The 19419-nt window shown below is 55.0% G+C and overlaps 1 protein-coding gene across 5 annotated transcripts; it reads right to left on the bottom strand.

Annotated features, from left to right (window-relative positions):
• Positions 1–1129: 1129 nt before the first annotated feature.
• RTN2 (reticulon 2) lies at positions 1130–16772 on the bottom strand. 5 transcript variants are annotated; one of them, XM_031963864.1, is made up of 10 exons: positions 16463–16772; positions 15436–15480; positions 14104–14547; positions 13597–13842; positions 8774–8981; positions 7855–7993; positions 6362–6431; positions 6212–6258; positions 2303–2361; positions 1130–1684 (listed from the first exon to the last, which is right to left on the bottom strand). In XM_031963864.1, exons 1-10 carry the CDS (start codon positions 16494–16496, stop codon positions 1615–1617), a joined length of 1362 nt encoding a protein of 453 aa, XP_031819724.1. In that variant the 5' UTR covers positions 16497–16772; the 3' UTR covers positions 1130–1614. The 5 variants fall into 5 exon arrangements, with proteins under 5 accessions (XP_031819724.1, XP_023355837.1, XP_023355838.1 ...); XM_023500069.2 differs by having other exon boundaries at positions 13597–13869; positions 16463–16770; XM_023500070.2 differs by having other exon boundaries at positions 13597–13866; positions 16463–16769.
• Positions 16773–19419: the final 2647 nt, after the last annotated feature.

Here is a 19419-nt window from a genome sequence, read left to right as displayed (position 1 = left end):
TGGAGGAGCACAAGCCCAGGCTTCGTCACCTTTGGGACTTGACAGCCCAGGGAGGGGGGGAACCTCCCTTTCTCAGAAACGTGCTTTAAGTGCATAAAATGGGAGATTAAAAAGGCCAGGGATCATATTGAAAGGAAGAAATGACCTTCACACCTCTCAGGCTCGTGGACCATTGAAATGTACCCATTTCTCTGGAAATGGGGGGAGAAGGGCACGCTTGCACAGAGCCCCTGTGGCAGCAACAAAACGAGGCTAGCAGGAGCTGACATGGGGAGACTGAGGCAGCGGGGACTGAGTGACAGAGCCCTTTCAGCCTGGCCCGGCCCGCCGGAGATCTCCCCAGCTGCGGAGTCCCCTCCTGGCCGACCGCACACTCTCTCCTGGGGAACGGTGGGGGACGGGGTCTCCAGGAGCTCGGCCTGGCCGGGGATGTCAGGCCACCAGCAGGAGAGCTGAAGGTGATTGTTCACCCCCGTCCCAGCCGCACAGAGCCCAACAGCAAGCTAAACACTCAGGGACTGACTCACAGGGCCTTGACGTTGTTCTAGAGTGATGCATCTGGGAAGGGGAAGGGCCTTTAAAATCACCTGCTCTGACCCCTTTATTGTAGGGGGGGCGCTGGTCCCGGAGCTCACACATCCCATCAGCAAGGCAAGGATCCGGGCCTCCAGAAGCTGTTCTCCCACCCAGTGCTCTCCATGGTCCTGCCCATTTCTCCAGGGCTTTCTAGAAGCAGCCTTGGGAGTGTCCTCAGTGCTATTACCCCATCTTACAGATTAGGAAACTGAGACCCAGAAAGGGGAGTTGCTTGGGCTAGGGGGTCAAACCCACACCACAGAGCTGGAAGTTACTTCAGAGGCGCCCTCGTTCTCCAAGCAAGGAACTGACAGAGATGGAGCCTCGATGACTTACCTGGACAACATACAGGGTACTAGAAGAGCAGAATCCGAACCCAGCCCTTCTGAGGCCCAAGGCCAGGCCTTTCTGCTCTGTCCATGGCCTCCCCCTCCCCTTTTCTCCCTTGTGTCATGCTGCCTCTGTTATAGAGTTCTCTGGTTACTGGCTCAGCAGGAAGGGGGAGAGGGAGACTTGGATCAATGTTTGTCAAGCGCTCAGAGAACTAGTTGAGTCTCTTGTTTTCCACAAGTTTTTATTAAAGTGTAAACCCAAGCTCGGTTCTTCCTCAACCCCATGAAATGCCCCAGGGGCGGGGACAGGGCGGCAGACAGGGAGGTCCCCTCCTGCCCCAACACCCCGGGGGAGGCGAGAAGGAGGTGAGGGGCTGAGCTCCTGGAACCAGGAGGTGGCTGTCCTGGCCGGAGCGGACGAGTCTCTGGCCTTCCGAGCACCCGGGGCGTCAGCGAACTCCCAGGCGCTCCCAGGTCATCCTGAAGGCCGCGGAGGGCGAGGGCGGCTCGGAGCGGGAGGGGGGGCGGGTACTTGAGCATGAAGAGGCCCTGGCTGGTTCGCCAGAACTGGAAGGTGTGAGAGTGTGAGTGTGTGTGTGTGAGAGCAGGACTGGGGAGGCTGGCAGGGAGGGGGGCAGGCAGGGTCATCAGGAGGGGGCACCGGGGGCTGTGGGCAGGCGGGTCCCGGGCCGGCCGGAAGAGGGGCTCATTCGGCTTTGGCTTTGGAACTTGCGGAGGCCCCGGTCCCTGGGATCTTTGAATAAATCCTGCACAAACAGTGGGGAACACGAGGAGACAAGGATAATATAAAATACACGTACGATAATAACTGCTGGCTTTAGCCAGGGAAGAGGGATAAGGTGTCGGAGCTGGGAGGGCCTTAAACCACAGAATATCAGAGCTGGGCAGTTAGAGCAGGAACGTCAGGCCTGGGAGGGCTTAGAACAGAGAATATTAGAGCTGGGAGGGCCCTTAGAACATGGAATATCAGAGCTAGAGGGGCCTTAGAACAGGGGGTGTCAGAGCTGGGAGGGCTGTCGGAACACAGAGAACCAACCAGAAACCATCTGAGCTAGGGGACCTTAGAACCCAGACTGGCAGGGGCCGTGAGATCTCGGGGCTCGGTGACTCCAATCCCCTCATTACACAGCCGAGGAGAGGGATGCGCCTCAAGGTCACCGGAGAGCCGGCGCAGCCGTGGCTCAGACTAGGACCAGGCACTTCTCTGACTGCCGCGCAGTGGCCATGGTTAGACTTGTTGCGGGGAAGCGGGAGGCGGCCATTAGTTCTCGGGGAAGGGGTGGGGGAGGATGAGGGAGGAATCCGGGACAGGTTGTGAGTCCAATCCAAAGGCCTCACTGCCCTTCCCAGAGCCAGGCCACAGCGATACTCACTTAGCCTTGATGTAACTCAGCTGATTGTTCACCAGCCCGACGTACTGGTCAATCTGGGCCTAAGGGGGCAGAGAAGGGGCTATTTTAGAAGCGGGAAGAAAATTTCTCTCATATCCCAGGGAAGCTCTCGCACTCACTGAAGGCCTCAGGGGAAGAGCCAGGTCCTCATGCTTCCCTTTGGAGCCCCAAGCCAGGGTTCTCAATCACCCACAGAGCTCTGGGCCTGGGTTCTGGTCGGGAACGTAACCTTGGGGGGAGCAGATGTAAGGCCTCGCCCCCTCCCCGGGCCCCGGCTGCGTGTTTGTAGGATGGAACAGGGGAGCGGCAAATAGAGAGGGTCCTAGAAGTAAGTCAGTTGTCCTTGGGCAGGAGGTAAAGGAGGGAGACAGAAGCTTGTGTGCAGCTCTGGGCTCGTGGGACAGTGACCGAGGCTCAAAGAAAGGAGTTGGCAGCCAATAGGTAATGCTGCTTTGCCCCAACCAGCTCAGCAGGCACCTTTTCTTTGTTCTAGAAGGCCACAAAGCCTTAACATCCCGAGGTTCTGAAGACGGGCTTCTTAACTGAATCCTCGGCCCACCACTCACACACAAACAGGGCAAACCGGACCGGGTCACTCCCTGGGCCTCCCCGGCACTTCCTTACCAGGCATTTGAGGCCCTCCCTCCGAACTCCACACCCACCATGCTTTCCTGTCTCTTTGGTCCCCACTATTGAGTGAGAGCGAGGAAAGGGCCGGCTTGGGCCACAGGGGTTCTGGGTTGGGATTCTGAAGCCAGCATTGAGCCAGCTGTGTGACCGTGGATCTCATATCCTCCCCGGCCTGTCTCCTCATCTGTTAAATGAGTCCTCCGAGGTCCCTCCTAGGTCTTGGTCTGTGCCCCTGAGATCCCCGAGGTCTCTGGTCTCAGTCTGCACCCCCGTGACCTCCAAGATCCCTCCTAGGTCTTAGCCTACACTTCCTGAGACCTCCGAGGTCCCTTTCAGGCCTGAGTACATGACCCCGTGAGCTTTGGTCCAAGCAGAATGGCGGCACCACTCCCAGTCTCAGCCTGCCGTTTCCCACCTCCGTGCCTTTGCTCACGCTACTCCCCACAGTCTGGAAGGGCCTGGATCTCCACTTGTGCTTCCTTCCAGCCCTAACCCAGCTCTCTCCTCTGGCGGGGTGCTCTGAAATCCCTTCTCCGCCCCATCAGCGTGACCTCTCTCCTCTAACCTCTGACCTCACGTTGTGATTTGGTCCTGTCCTGTGCTTTATAACCCCTCTGGGGGTTTTCCTGGCAGAGACACTGGAGGGCTGGCTATTTCCTTCTCCAGCTCATTTCGCAGATGGGGAAACCGAGGCAGGACTTGCTCAGGCTCCCCCAGCTGGGAAGCTTCTGAGGCCAGATTTTAATTCAGGTCTTCCCGTCTCCAGAGGATGGTCTGCGCGCGCTGGCGCCACCTAGCGGCCCTTTATGGGCTCCTACTGCACAGATCCTACTGGGACCCTTCCTCCCTCAGTGAGGGCAAGCTCCCGGCGAGGAGAGACGCCCTCCTTCACTTTTGCACCCCGGGGGCCCGCTCGTCTCCACATGCTGGTAGAGTCCTGCTAAATGTCTGTCGCAGAGAGCTGGTCAGTGAAGGGACGGGGAAAGAACCTGGGATTTATAGTCGCCAGCCCGAGTTCGAATTCTGCCTGTTACCAGCTCTAGAGGACGGAAAACACAAGGCTTTATCTCCGAGAACACCTGGTCCCGGGCAGAGACACCTTGTGAGTGTGGTCTCGGTTCATCCTCACACTGCTCTGGAGGGAGGTGCTAAAATTAGCCCCATTTTACAGTGGGGGAAACTGAGTCAAACAGCGGTTTACTGGACTTGTTTAGGGTCACCCTGAAGTGACTGGAGTTGGATTTAAATCCAGATCTTCCAGACTCCGAGCCCCACACTGTCCAGCGCTCTTCTCCCTGGGACCTTGGGGAGGGAGATGTTCGACTCTCTAAGACTCGGTTGTCCTTTTTGTCAAATGATGGGAATGGACGAAAGGACAGGAACTCATAGCTTTGGAAGAGCATCATGGATTTACCCCTTCCTTCAATCCCCTTCAGAATCCAACATAGAATACCCTGGCTCTCAAAGCCCGGCACATCCTGGCCATTTCTGAGCCCTTCGAACTTCTATTAGACCAGAGATGGGGCACGTCCAGCCCTTGAAGGCCCGTGAAATCATTCCCTCGGGCAACCAAAAGTGCCAGTGAGCTGAAAGTGACCTCCTCCTGCTCGAGTTCCAGAAGCCATGCTTTTATACAGGCCTCGAATGATGTTATAAATCTCCAAGTGACCCTTGGCAGAAAAAGGTTCCCCATCCCTGCATTAGACGGACACACATCCTGTGTTCTGGTGCCGTCGGCTTCCTCCTCGTTCCTCCGACACCGAGCCTCCACCTGCTGAAGGTGGGGTCCCTCGTGTCTGGAGCTCTCCCTCCCTGACTCTCTGCGAGTCTCCCCCAGAATCGCACCTCCCTGGAAGCATTTCTCAGGTCTCCTTCAGCCCAGCACCTTCCTTCTGGTCATTAGCCCTCATTTATCCTGTATCTTTTGTTTGTACCATTATTTGGGGGCAACTAGGGGGTACAGTGGACAGAACACTGAAATCAGCAAGTACTGAGTTCAAATCCGGCCTCAGATACTTCCCAGCTGTATGACCCTGCGCAAGTCACTTCACTCTGTTTGCCTCAGTTTCGCCATCTATAAAATGAGCTGGAGGAGGAAATGACAAATCCCTCCACTGTCTCTGCCAAGAAAACCAACTGGGGTCACAGAGAGTCAGATATGGCTGAAATGAGAGAACAACAGAGTTCTTTGCACGTTCTCTCCCATCAGGCCGTGAGAAACGTGAGGATGGGGCCTTGTTTGGGCCTTTCTTCAGATCCCCAGCCTTAGCCCAGCCTAAGCCCTCCCTAAGTGTTTATTAGCTGCCTGAGTGATGATGGAAGGAGAGTGACTTGGCTCCAGGCTCTGGGGGAGGAGACAAAGGGCATTTGGGGGAGTGGGACGGCAGCCTGGCTGAGCTCAGTTGTTTGTCTCGTGCTGTGTGTCTGTGTAGGTGTATGTGTGTTTGTGTGTGTAGGTATGTCTGTGTCCGTGTGTGTGTGTGTCTGTGTGTGTGTCTGTGTCTGTGTGTGAGTGTCTGTGTGTATGAGTGTGGAGGATGGGGCTGTAGTCACCGAGCCACAAAACCAGTTTGGGGCCCAAGGGGGCTTGGCCATGGGGAGGTCCATGGCAGCCCAGACTGTCTGTCACAGTATAGTAACAGGCGAGTTTGCAGTCCTGCATGTGGAGTGGAAGCATCAGGCTTAGATTACCGGTTCTATTTGCTACCTCCATGGGGCACGACCCTTACCCTTCCTGGGCCTCAGTTTCCTTATCTGTAAACTGAAGGGCGAGATACCCGGATGACCTCTAGATTTCTTTCCAGCCCTAAACACTATGACCTCCCGGTTCCCTCCAACTCCAAGGGCCTGTAAGCCTACGAAAGCGGGAGCAAGCGGGGTGGGGAGAAGGTGGCTGTTGTGTGACTTGGCCCAGTCGATGTCCCTCAGTTTAGCCCAAAGTCAGCTGACTTGGTTGTCTCTGGCCGGGGTACGGATTTAGGACAAACAGGTGCTGGTGAGACGCGGGCGTGTTCGTCCAAAGGGCCACTTTGTCAACAACAAATATTGTTGCTTGGCCTTTTAAGTGCCATTTGGCTAAACCTGGGGAGGGGGGTGGGGAGTAACCAGTCCCAGGGTCTCTGGTTGGCTGGGACGAGTGTCCCTCGGGCACCGGGCTGCCACCTGCCTGAATCGAGCCGGCAGCCTGGGCCTGTTTGATCTGCCTAGAAACCCTGGGGGGCGGGGATAGAGATGTAGGTGGGAGTGGGAGTCCCTTCTCACCTGGTGTTGCCGGTACAGCAAAGGGAAGGTAAATGCACTTATCACACCTGGAAAGACAGAGACCCGAGTGAAGAGCTGGAAGCTGGCTTGGTTCCCAGCCACCCGTGGGCCCTCCCCCCGCCCACCCGTGGGCCCTCCCTCCCAGCTCACCCAAGATAAGAAGAGTCATTCCATTGAAAACGGCTCCCACAAAAGTCAGGATGTAGAAGAGGAGAGCGAACTGTGAGAGACAGACCAGGTTAGCAGGGTCCTTGGGGGTGAGGGGGGGGGGCGGGGAGTGCTGCGAGCTTCCCTGGTGCTGCTGGGGCGGCCAGGGGCAGGAACCTGTTCATTTCTCCTGTCCATCACTAGATAGCCCATGCTCTCTGTCCTCTTACGCCTTCGGGTCCCTGAGTTGTCCCCGGTGCCCTGAAGCCCATGTGCTTCCCAAGGCCGGGAACTTCGCCCAGCAGGACCAAGAACAATTTCTCCCCATCTCCCATACATTCCCAGGCAAGGGGGGGGGGGGCCTGTTCCTTCCAAATTGGCGAGTTTGCCTTAGAAACGTTCCCTAGATCTGTGACCTGCTCTCGCCCCCAGACCCTTTTCCGTTGTGATGCCGTCTCCCGTCCCAAGCTTTGAGTTTCCGCTCTCATTTCTCCAAAAGTCTGTGTCCTCTTCTCTGCCCTTCCCCCCCAACCAGCTATAAGGTCCTTAGGGCTAAGTTCCCCCCCACCCCTCCATCCAGCAGTATGTAAGCTGTACTTTTCCCTAAGCAAAGGATGCTGCTGGCAATGGTGTCTCTAGGCAGACTTTCCATGTGTGTTTCTGGGGCCTGTGGGAGGCCTTTCTGAGGTCTCTGGGAGGGCCATTTCTGGGCTTTGGGGAGGACTATTTCTGAGGTTTCTGGGAGAACCGTTTCTGGGGCCCTTGGGAAGGCTGTTTCTGGGATCTCCAGGAGGGCTGTTTCTGGGGTCTCTGGGAGGACCTTTTCTGGAGCCCCTGGGGGGGCTGTTTCTGGGACCTCTGGAAGGGCTGTTTCTGGGGTCTCTGGGAGGGCCATCTCTGGGGCCTCTAGAGGGGAGGGCCATTTCTGGGGCCTCTAGAGGGGAAGACCATTTCTGGGACTTCTGGGAGGACCGTTTCTGGGGTCCCTGGGAGGGCTGTTTCTTGGTCTCTGGGAGGGCCATCTCTGGAGTCTCTAGAGGGGAGGACCGTTTCTGGGGCCTCTGGGAGGGCTGTTTTTGGGGTCTCTGGGAGAGCTGTTTCTGGGCCTCTGGGAGTCCTTTCTGAGGTCTCTGGGAGGGCTGTTTCTGGGCTTTGGGGAAGACTGTTTCTGGGGCTTCAGGGAGATCCGTTTCTGGGGCCCTTGGGAGAGCTATTTCTGGGGCCTCTAGAGGGGAGGACCATTTCTGGGGCTTCTGGGAGGACCGTTTCTGAGGCCCCTAGGAGGACCTTTTCTGGGTCTCTGGGAGGACCGTTTCTGGGTCTCTGGGAGGACCGTTTCTGGGTCTCTGGGAGGGCTGTTTCTGGAGCCCCTGGGAGGACCGTTTCTGGGGCCTCTGGGGGGGCTGTTTCTGGGGCCTCTAGAGGGGAGGACCGTTTCTGGGGCCTCTTGGCGGGGCTGTTTCTGGAAGGGATGGAATTGTCAGAAACCCCATTACCTTGAGGGAATCAACCAGGTCCTCCACCAAGAACAGGTGTCTCATGAGCGTCACCCCAGAAAACACATTAGCTGTGATCTGCTCGGTGTAATGAGCTATCTGCTCCCGGCTCAGGCTCAGATCCACATCCAGGTAGGCCCTGGACGGAGGAGTAGGGATGGAGAGGAGAAAACAAGAAGGTTAAAGGGGCAAAGTGGGGGAGATGTCCTGGCCCTGCAGCGCCCTCTGACGGCCTAAAGTGAAACCTACAGGACAAAAGCCCCTCGCAAAGATCTTGGACCCACAGGTATTCCCTAGTGATACCAAATGCCCAGGATGCTAATAGTCCCACAGTGCAGCGCCTCCTGGCGGTGCTTGGCGGAATCGCAGAGTAGTGTCCCCAGAAGCTGACCTGCTCCGCTGCGCCTCCTGGTGGCTAAGAGCAGCACCACACCAAGAGGAGCTGCACCCCCTAAAGATGCTTCCCACTCACTCCACGCCCACCCTAAGGGAAGGAGAATAAGGCGGTGACACATAAGCCCTAAGAGCTGGGGGAGGGGAGAAATACTGTCAAGTCGGAGCTCCTGGTTTTAGGGCTGGAGAACCTCAGGAGGAGAAAGGGACTTGCTCAAAGTCATGCCAAATTCAGCCAGAACCTCCGATCCCAAATCTGTGGCTGTTCCCATGACTCTGTAGTTGTTCCTCTGGCTCCAGGCTAGAGCATGGGCCAGAACCCAGGCTCAGGGGCAGCTCATTAGCGAGAAGAAGGAAGCCGGGAAGAGATCAGACAAAGCTCTGTCCGTTGGGGATGGAGTTCCAGCCCCGGCCGCCCTCAGGGGTCAGAGATCAGAGGTGTGGGACGAGATGGAGTCAGGGTGGGGATGGGGTTCGGGTTCAGGGGTTGGGAGGGGGTCAAGGTCAAGTCCAAAAGATGTCTTACTGGAAGGGGTTGGCCCCATCACCCCGGTGCACAGCCTGCAGCGCCTTGTGGTAAACCCTGAGAGAGATGGTGACGGCCAGCACGGCCAGGGCTATGTGCGAGGCCACGGAGACAATGCTGAAGTGGAGGAGGCAGAGCAGGGAGACCATGATGCCTGTGAAGACCACCCCTGACGTCCGCGTGTCCCGCCAGTACAGGAGCTCTGCCACTGTGGAGACAGGAGGTGGGAGGGGGCTCAGAAAGGGCCTCTGGATACCCATCCCTCTCCCGACTCCCACCCCTCCAGCCGGATCCAGACCCAACGTGACACAGTATCAAAGAACATTGGATATTATCTGGTCCCACCCCCATTATCTACAACCACCATGGTGGGTAAACTGAGGCCGGGGAAGGAGCTGACACACTTCAGGATCCATCTTGTAACCACTGACTAGAATGCCCGAAAATGACTTATTTAGTAACTGAAAAGGAGGAGGGAAGTTACAGTAATCACAGCTAACACCGATAAAGCATTTCAAGGTTTATAAAGTGTTTTAGGAATAAAATCCCATTTGATCCCCACGACAATCCTGGAAGTTAGGGGCCGTTATAGACCATGAAGCGAAAAGGAATCCCAAATACAAAGAGGTCCCTCTCACTTCTCATTTTACCACAAAGGAACTAAGGCCGCGGGACGAAGGTCACGCAGAGGCCCGGAATTGACTCTCCTGACTCCCAGCCCAGGCCTCCTGACCTTCCACACATCTCCCCGTCTCTTTACCATTCAATCCCAAGACCGGGCCCTCCGATTTAATGTCTAAGAGAGGATCAAATTCTGACTAGAGCACCCTTTTCCCCGTCCCTAGTGACTCTGCCCAAGTCACAGACCGAGGATCCTGCAGTCCTGGCTCTTCCCCAGGGCTCCTGACGGCAGCTTCCCCTTCCCAAGCCCCATCCCCGTGTGGGCAGAAGCAGCCCAGTCCTTCTGCCCCCCAACTCCGGCCTTAGGTCACTTCCTCTCTGTTCCAGGGATGTGATTCCTCCCCGGCCCTTCGGGAAGCCCTGAGACCCCACTTATTTCACTACCATAGGGCCTTGCCTGCCCACAAACCAGGGGCGGCCCAAGTGCCCTACCCACAATCTCGCTTCCCTCCTCAGACCCAGAACTCGCAAAGCTGAGGTAGAAGGGGGACCGACAGAACCTTAGAACACAGAACAGACAGTTTTGGAGCTGAAAGGACCCTCAGAACACGAGATTTCGAAAAGCAGGGGAAAGAGAGAGAGAGAGAGAGACCTCGGAACAGGGAATTGCGGAGTTGGAAGAGGTCTTAGGATATAGGATGTCAGCCCTAGCAGGAAGCTTGGAACAGATCATCAGAGCAGAAAGGGGTCATAGACACAAGATGGCAGAACCGGGAAGGACTTTCCACACCATGCACGGCCAATTTCCCCCACGCGGGCAGATGAGGAAACCGGGGAAACTGAGCCAGGGTCAGACGTGGAGTGGGGGAGGGGAGAGTAGCATCCAAGTCTGTTAGATGGGGGCTGGTGGGAGGGGAGGACAGTGGGGGTGGGGGGGGGGAGAGGCTGGGTCGCCAGAGGTGGGGACTAAGTTTAGGCCGGACTCTGGGGAGCGGTGGGGGGGGAGCGGTGTCTGATTCCCGCAGCTGTCAGACCTCCCTCCTCGCTGAGTGACAGCCCCATCTGTCACACTGGCAGCGAGTGGAGCCTCTCGGAGAAGGGAGAGGGGCCCAGGAACCCCCTGATCCAAAGGCCCCCGCGAGGAGCTTGAGCAGAGACCCCCCTCTTTCCATCCTCTGAGATAGGGGTCTCCCCCAGGGGATTAGTGGACCCCCCCCACCTTACGGCCCACAGGGTAACCGGGCTGTGAGGGACCAGAGCCTGAGCCCTCCCCTCCTTCGGGGAGGGGTTTTCCTATGGAGAAACTGAGGTACAGAGAGGGGCGAGGGCCCATCCAAGCTCACACAGCAGATCATGCTCCCCTCCATCCCCCCACCCATCCCCACCTTTGCTGCCTCCCATCTCGGCGGCCGGGGGTCAGGGCGGAGCAGCAGCGTCCGAGGGGTACGGAGCTCCAAGAAACAAGGGGGGAGGGGTCGGAGGAGAAAGGGAGGGAGCGAGGGAGGGGGCAAGGCAGGGGGCGGGGCTCTCTGAAATCGACCAATAGCTGCGCCCGGGGGCCCCCTAGTGGAGACCAGGAAAAAGCCAAGGGGGAGACAGCCCCCGGGGGGCAGCAATAGAGCTCCAGGATCCCTCAGCGGGGAGGAGAGTGGCAAGAGGAGCCCATAGAAGGCAAGGGGGTGAAGTTACTCAAGGAGGCGGGGAATCTTCTTTAAATTAGCCAGTGGGGACGGCTCACGATCTCAGAGCGAGCCAATGAAATGGGAGGAGGGATAGAAACTTGGAAGGCGGGACTATTTAGGAAATAAAAAGGGACCGCCAGAGGTGGGGGGGCGGGGAGAGAAAAACAGGGCAGGGAGGGCGCTAGAGGAGGCGGAGAAAGGCGCAGAGGGGGCGGGGCCTCGCTACACGTAGCCAATGGAGCTGGCCCGGGGAAGTTTTGGGGGAGAAGTCCGAAGCAGAGCCTCAAACTGAGGGGAGACGGTAGGAAATAAAAGGAGCGAGCAATGGCAGGACGGGTGGCTCCTAATTCTGGCCAGTCAGGGGGTGACGGGCTAGAGATACGGAACGGGTGGGGGGGGGGTCTACTTATGATCAGCCAATAGGGACGCTTTGGATCACCCAATCAGGAGATAAGAACTGGGAGAGGCGGGATTTGATCCTATTTCGCCAACGGTGCTCTGGAGCCCCCTGGCGGGGAAGGAAGGAAAGAGTAGGAGAGTTGGGGGGAAAGGGGAGAAGAGGACAAGGTCTATTTATAACCAGCTAAAGGTGGTACTCTAAAAAAAAGGAACAAGGACAAAAAATGAGACCGGGGAAGGCAGGCTCTACCGCCAACCAATGGCAACGACAAAGGGCTACGTAATGTGATACAGGAGCCAGGGGAGGAGAGGATGCTGGATTGGGAACCATCCCAAGCCTGTGTCTCTGGCGTCCCCTAGTGGGGAAAAGACCAATAAACTTGGTAGGAGAATAAAGGGAGGAAGGATTGCTTGGAACTTGCCAACGGACCAGTGAAAGTTGGGTTAATTTCGAAGAGGACGGGGAGTATTTATAATTAACCAGTAGAGGGTCCCCGTGGGAGAGGATAGGCAAGAGGAGAAATGGGGGAAGGAGGAAATGACAGCCACCTCAGTATCATCCTGACTCCACTCACTCCCCCCCAGGTCCATTTTGTTGTCATTCTCACCACCCCGACCCTCCCGACATCCCTCCTCTGGGTCACCTGGACAGCCACCCAGCGGCCATCTAGGTTCAGGCGCTCATCGCCTTATACCTGGACAGCCTGACTTCACCAAGTCTTTCCCCACCCCAGGCTGTCAAAGCGATTTTCCCAAAGCCCAGGTCTGACCATATCTCCCTTCCCTGTTAATCAACTCCCTCTTGCCTCCCCAAGCAAATGCTGCTTCCTCTGGGCAGCATTTAAAGCCCACCGCGACCTGCCCTGCCTTCCCACCTCTCCATTCTTCTTAAAGCTTTCTTCCCTTCATATATTCTGGATATGACATTAACCTACTATCTCCATTTCTAGACTCGATGACTTTTCAATGCCTGAAAGGTTCTTTCCTGTGACCTTCACCTCTTCCCAGGCTTCCTTTAAGACCCAGATCAAGAGGCAGCTAGGTGGTGCAGTGGTTAGAGTACTAGTCCTGAAATCAGGAGGACCTGAGTTCAAATTCAATTTCTAACAGTTACTAGTCTCTGACCCTGAGAAAATCACTTAATCTTAATTGCCTCAAAAAAAAAAATTAAAAGTTTCAGTTCAAGAGATAGCTAGATGGTGTAGTGAATAGAACATACATAAATCCTGCAGTCAGGAAGACCTGAGTTCAAATCCAACCTCAGACATTTGCTGATCTGTGACCCTGAGCAAATCACTTAACCCTGATTACAAAAAAAAAAAAAAAAAAAAAAAAAAAAAAAGGCTCAATTTGTTTTTCCCTACAGGAATCCTTTCCTGGTTTCTCCCCATCCTGTTATTGCCTTTCTCTCTAAGGTTATTTCCACCTCTCTCTCTCTCTCTCGTTTCTCCCTCATTAGAAGGTGAGTTCCTTGAGGTCACTTTTTTTCCCCTTTCTATGTATTCCAGCTTTTACCCTAATTCCTGGGACAAAGTAAAGGTTAAACGAATGCTGTTGACTGACTGACCGATTGAATGGGAAGTGGAGATAAGGAAGGAGGAGGGCACAAGGAGGGAAGAGGGAGAGAACTGTGAAAGTTGTTAGATGGTGGGAATGGAAAAGGGGGAAAGAGGAGGGGGAACGGAGTAGAAGTTGGGGGACATAGGACGAAATTCCAGGGATGTACTTCCATTGGCTTTTCTGTAGATCATCAGCTCTTTTCATCCTGCCCCTATGTGCCCCCAGGCAGGATGAAAAGAGCTGATGATCTACAGAAAAGCCAATGGAAGTACATCCCTGGAATTTCGTCCTCCCTTCTATCCTTAACCAAGACTGGATTTCCCCTCTCGTATACTATCTCTCCAGCCTCCGGTTCATCTTCAGAGTGTTCCTTGAGTAACTCCATGCTCTCATGTCCACCTTATTCCCTGACTCCCCGAATAAATACTGATGTTTAGCTCACTATCTAGTTCAGCCTTAGTACTCTTCCCTGTTCCTCTTTGCTCATTGGTTTCTTCCAGGCAGGCATGGTCTCAATCCCGCTTCCCCAGGACCATCCAGGTCAGAAAGGCATAGACTTACCTAGGACCTGAATTTCTAGAGTGATCCCTGATTGGTCCGAGCTTTCCAGACACTGCCCAGTGATTGGTTCTCGCTCAGCTGCTCCCCATACCTCCCCCTCCTCTTCCTGATCTTCCTCTTCCCGCCAAGAGTTAGAGTCCAGAGATCTCAGAGAAAGAGGCGGGGAAGGTGTGTGGGTCTGGAGGGTCGGAGTTCCTGGCGGTGGGTTGAGACGTGGCCAACAGACCTCAGGCAGCGAGGGCTCAGCTGTGGGGAATGGCACTTCTAAGTCTTCTAGGCAAAAAAGAGGGAAATGAGTGGATGAACTTCCCCTTAAGGGTACATCTGCCCCCTTCCCCTTCACCAAGATATCTGGGGGCTTGGGACCCTTCCCTTCCCCCATTCGGTTCCTCTCTTCTCCAAGATTCTGATAGTTTCTAAGAATCCACGTCTCTGCCCCTCTCTCAGACTCCAACCCACCTTCAGGAAAGCTTGAACCTCCTTCTCAACCGAGCCCTTCTGGCGTACCTTCCCCAGCCAGTCTGGGCTCAGGTCTGTCCTCCTCCTCCCGATCCTTGTCCTCCTCCTCCTCCGAGGGACTGCTAGTCGAGTCCTCTGATGTCGCCAGCCCCGACTCCCAGGCCAGCTGGTCCAAGCGGAGCCGAAGTTCGGCCTGAGGAGGACCTTCCAGGGCAGCTCGCCGTCCAGGTTCCGGAGACTGGCTCAGGCTGGGGATGCTCTCCAAGCTGTCTCCCAGACCGGGTGGGCCCGGTTCTCGGGGCTCGGAGCGGCCAGAGGGCCGAGGCCGGCGATGGACAGAGTCCCTGCGGCTGCCCCCGGCTTCGAAGGCGATGTAGGAGAAGGTCAGCTCTCTGGGGGTCCCCCAGTCCTGCGACGTCGTCTCCTCCTCCTCGTCCTCTGAGAACTCCCGGGCAGTGTGCAGCTCCCGGAAATCTGAATCCTCGTTGCCACCTGAAAGGACACAGCCTCTGAACTGCTCTCTCCTTAGCATCAGTCACTCACCATCCCCAAAGGCCAGGTTCCTCTCCAAAGTATCGAAGATGCTCCCATATTCATAAGATTTTAGATATGAAATGGAACTTACAAATCACCTATTCCCACTTCTTCATTTTTACACATGAGCAACTGAGGCTGTTTCCTTCCCCAAGTCAAAACAGGTTACTACCAGAGTGGGGGTTTTCCCTCAGCAGCTACTGAGCTCTCTTCTCCCCACCTGCACTAAATGGCCATGACCTTATTTTCTCCCATCCCAGCAGTATGTCCTCAGCAGTTCCTCATCTCATCTTAGAAAGAATGGGCTTATCTTCAACAATGAGACGAACCAAATCAGTTCCAATAGAGCAGTAATGAATTGAACCAGCTACGTATCAAAAGAACTCTGGGAGATGACTATGAACCACTACCTATAATTCCCAATCCCTCTATTTTTGTCTGCCTGCACTTTTGATTTCCTTCACGGGCTAATTGTACACTATTTCAAAGTCCGATTCTTTTTATGCAGCAAATCAACTGTTTGGACACGTATACTTATATTGTATTTAACTTATACTTTAACATATTTAACATGTATTGGTCAACCTGCCGTCTGGGGGAGGAGGTGGGGGGAAAGAGGGGAAAAGTCGGAACAAAAGATTCGGAAATTGTCAATGCTGAAAAATCACCCCTACATATATCTTGTAAATAAAAAGCTATAAAAGAAAGAAAGAAAAAATGGGCTTGCCATGAGTTGCCGACTTTCTGTGCCTTCATCCCTCCTGGGAACTCTTTGCCCTCTCCCCCTCCCATTTAGCATCCCCAAATGCCCCTGTCATAAGGGAAATGGAAGCAGAGTCTACTCACCATCTGTGGAGTCAGGGGTGGAGGAGGCAGTGGATGGTGCTTCTTCTAAGAAAGAATCACAGTCTTAGACACACAGCCCAGAAATCTTAAACACTTAGAATCACCAAGTTCAGAGTCTTGGACGCTTTGAATCTTGGAATTTTCGATTCTTAGAATTGCGGGAGGGCAGAACCTTAGACTCCTAGGAGTTTAAACTCTGAGAGCGTTAGCATCTTAGCCTTCCAGCTTCTTAGCGCCAGAAGCGGCCCTAGAAAGCACAATCAGAGCAGTGGAGGACTTCGGGCACCATCCGATTCTCTCTAATTTTATAGACAAAACAAGCCAGTGGAGAAAGAAGTTTGCCCAAGGTTGCCCTATAAGAAAAGGCCGATTCAGGGCTAGAACCCAGTTCCCGAGATGCGTCTGTACCGGCAAGTGGGGGGCAAGGGTTGGCGTGGGGAGAGGGAAGCAGCTGACCCTGCTCTAGCCTAGAAAAATGAATCCCAAATCAGATGAAAGATGGGGGTGTTGGAGGCGGGTGTGTGTGTGTGTGTGTGTGTGTGTTTGCGCGCACGCGCCTGTGCTTCCGAGCACTTGTCTAAAGCGGGAGAGATGTGGGTGGCCGAGACTGCCCCTCAGAGGCGGTGGCCCGGGATTAGTCTCGGGGAGTCTTGGGAAAGGGAGAAGGGGGAGGGATGGGGCGGGGAATGGCAGTCTTCCCCTCCCCCACCCCTCCTAGGCCTCTTCCTGGGATCAGCACCAGGGCTTCGGGACAGCTCCGGGTCCTGCCGGGACTCTCTCGGTCCCTTTCCGTTCTATCGGGGGAGGGGCCTGGCTCTAGAAAGTCCGTTCTGTTCGAAACTGGAAGGCGCTTAGAGATCACCGAGTCTAAGGCTTTCGTTTGACCAAGGGGGGAAACTGAGGCCCAGGGAGAGCTGCATCCATTGGCGGCCGGGAGGGAACGCTTTCTTTGTCCTTACCCCATCACCCCGGGAACCCCCTCCCTTCCGGAGCTGGCACCCCTACCCCAGGGACTGGGGGGACTCACTGCAGTGGGCGAAGACAGGCAGCACCTGGCCCATGGCCCCGCCCGGGCCCGCTCCGGCCGCGCCGCCCAGGGCCCGGGGCCCCTCGTGCTCATCGCCCCGGCACCGCCCCGGCCGCCGCCATCCGCAGACCGTCGCCGCCTCCCTCCCTCCCTCTCCTCCGGGCCAGGGCGGGCGGGGCCCCGAGCAGGGACCGAGGGGAGTAAGAAGAAGGGGGTGGGGGGACTGCAGCACGAGCCCCGGGCCGGGGGCGGGGCTTGGGCTGGGGGGCGTGAGCAAGCGCGCCTGCGCAAGCCCGGAGACGGGAGAGCGGCGCTGGGAAGATAAGGAGCCTGCGCGAGGGGGGAGGGGGTGGGGGAAAGGCTCTTTGATGGGGAGGGGGAGGGGGCGGGCCCTGAGGAGGAGAGGGTGGAGCATGAGCCGCGGGGGGTGGGGCCTCTCCAGGGGCGTGCACGGGCGGGGCCTGAGGCCGAACCTGGGAGAAGACCAGGAAAAGAGGCTGGGAAACCTTGGTAGGCCTGGGCTCGGCCTGAGGCCCAGGGAGGGCCTGGGATCCCGGCAGAAGGCTTTGGAAGAGCCATGGCCGGGGAGGGGCAGGGGGAGGGGGCACGCGGAGCTCGGGGGCGTGCCCTAGGGATGGCGAGCCTTTGAAGGAAGGCGGGCCGGCCCACTGTGCCGCAGCTCCGAGGGCAACCGCCGCCAGGGGGAGCTTGCCCGCTTTCATTCATTCCCTAACTTTTCTTTAGGCCCCAGGATGCCCGGGGAATTGTTGGGGGAAACATCCAGTTTAAATAACACGCCGGTCGCTTCCATAACGGAGGGAAACAATAACGTTTACTAGGGAGATACCAACGCAACAGAAAAGGCCCAAGTTCTGGGGGAGGTCCTGCTCTAGGTCTCTGAGCTTATTGGGAGGGCTCACAAACACTGAACTGGGAGCCAAATCCTGCGCCGTCACTTACGCTGATCGGGGCAAACCGTCTCCCTCGCTCAGGGTGTCGGGATTGGGCTGCAGGGCCTGGAGATCTGGTTCTGTCTCCAAGTCAGAATCGCATTCAGTTAGAATAGACTTTTCGGGTCAGGCGCTCTTGGAGTTAGAAACGCTCAAGGCAACGTGGGATTTTGAACCTTTACATTCAACTGCCGGTCACCCTGGCTCAGCTCGTCCAAAAAGGCTCCGAACCTCAGCACTCCCCGGCTGAAAGTGTTGTCTCTTCACTTCTCCCTTCATCTTTCCATCTATCTCACCACACACTCTGCCTTGTCATCCTTACACACGCATATATCCCATGGAAGAATGAAAGAAAGCTCCTAGAAGGCAGAAAGGAACTGCTTTGTTTTTGATCTGAGGGTCAGAAATTCACAGCTAGAAGGAAGTCATCCAGTCTAACCCATCTTTCAAATGAAGAAACTAAGTCAATGAGCGATCGAGCGGCTTCTTCAAGGTTATTGGAGTTTGGAGATTTACGCTCCCCTCTCCTGCTGATGACTCATCATGACAGGCAGTTACCCTGGGGTTCTCGAAGATTGTGTTCGTGGGAGTTGCTTAGCGGACTCTCTGCAAGCTGGAAAGTTCCGAGAGGTTCCTTTCCAGTTTGGTCCCGAAGTTATGAGCGTGGCTTTAAGTGAAACTATATAGAGGAGGCTTTGAGCTGTGCGCCCAGGGGTCAGGACTTAGGGGGACGGAAGTGTTTGAACCCTTCATGTAGTTGTTTGTTTAATCGAATGGAATCTTAGTCTTTTAGAACCTTAGATTGATAATGGGATTAGATCTCATAGAATTTTAAGACAGTAGAAAGTTGACCAAGAAATTTTTACTGACCACTTCCTATGTGCAAAGCCAAAATGAGAAAGTGTTTAAATTTGTAAGACTTTTAGAGTCCCTTTAACCTCCAATCTTCCTTTCCCACCCTCCCCCAAAACCCCTAGGCCTGCAACAAAGTGGGTCTGCAAGGGAAGAGAAAGCCCAGAATTTCTTGGGGGAGAGGTTCTCAGCAGGCCAAAGGCAAAATCTTGCCTTGATTACCCTATTAGAGTGTGAGCTTACAGAGAAAAGTCCTTCTTGCCTTTCTTTGTATCCCCAGAATTTAATAACTTTAATGACCGACTCCTCCTTGGGCTAGCAGGCTGCTGAGGACTGAAGTAGAGAAAGAGTTATTTAGTCCTCCACCCCCACCCTCTCACCATGGGACTGACCAGCCCTGTGGAAATAAAAATGATTAAGACTAAGCAGACTTCCTCTTTTTCAAGTTCCCTCAAAATGAAGACGTTTGAAAGGAGAAATGTGAACCCTTCCAAAAAGTAGAGGAAAGGGAATCTCAGAACTCAGAACCAGGTGAAGAATTTTGTTCCCTTAGACTTCAGGGAGGGGAAGGATTTACTAAAGGCCATACAGCAAGGTAAGGTCATAGCCAGGATTAAAATCCTAATTTCTCTGCCTTAGAGAAGCAGCTAGATGGTATAATGAATAGGAAGTCAGGAAGACTTCAGGACACTTAGCTAGTTATAGTGACCCTGGACCAGTCACTTAACTCTTAACCTCAGTTTACCTGTTTATTTAACTGTAAAATGAAGATGAAGATGAAAACCTACCGCTGTTGTGAGAATTAAATGAGATATTTGCAAAGCATTTACTTTGGACACAAATTAGATGAATTATCAATGCTTATGCCTTTGCCTTCCCCTTAGAAAGTAGGATTCAATATTGTCTAAATGTTCACCCAGCAATCTCCAGAAAGCTCAGCCAGCAGAAATGTGGATTAAGGGAGACAGATCCCCGGAGTCAAAAAGCATTCATTAAGGGGAGAGGGGGCAGCTCGATGGTATAGTGGGTAGAGCATTGGAGAACCAGAGTTCAAATTTGACCTCAGAGACTTCATGCTTAACAGCTGAGTGACTTATGCTCCAGGGACTTTGCTAAATGCTGGAGTCCTTAAAGGGAAAATGGGTGCCGGACAGA

This window comes from Sarcophilus harrisii, chromosome 3 (genome assembly GCF_902635505.1).
Source record: "Sarcophilus harrisii chromosome 3, mSarHar1.11, whole genome shotgun sequence".
NCBI classification, from domain to species: Eukaryota; Metazoa; Chordata; class Mammalia; order Dasyuromorphia; family Dasyuridae; genus Sarcophilus; species Sarcophilus harrisii.
This window is presented reverse-complemented; position numbering and strand designations above follow the sequence as displayed.

Excerpts from the sequence above, each read along its gene's own strand:
- RTN2 (XM_023500069.2), bottom strand. The coding sequence starts at position 16,496 with ATGGGCCAGGTGCTGCCTGTCTTCGCCCACTGCA. Across the intron at positions 8,982-13,596 it reads TCTAGAAATTCAGGTCCTAG|TGGCAGAGCTCCTGTACTGG; the intron begins GTAAGTCTATGC and ends CTGTCTCCACAG. Across the intron at positions 6,432-7,854 it reads ACCTGGTTGATTCCCTCAAG|TTCGCTCTCCTCTTCTACAT; the intron begins GTAATGGGGTTT and ends TGTCTCTCACAG.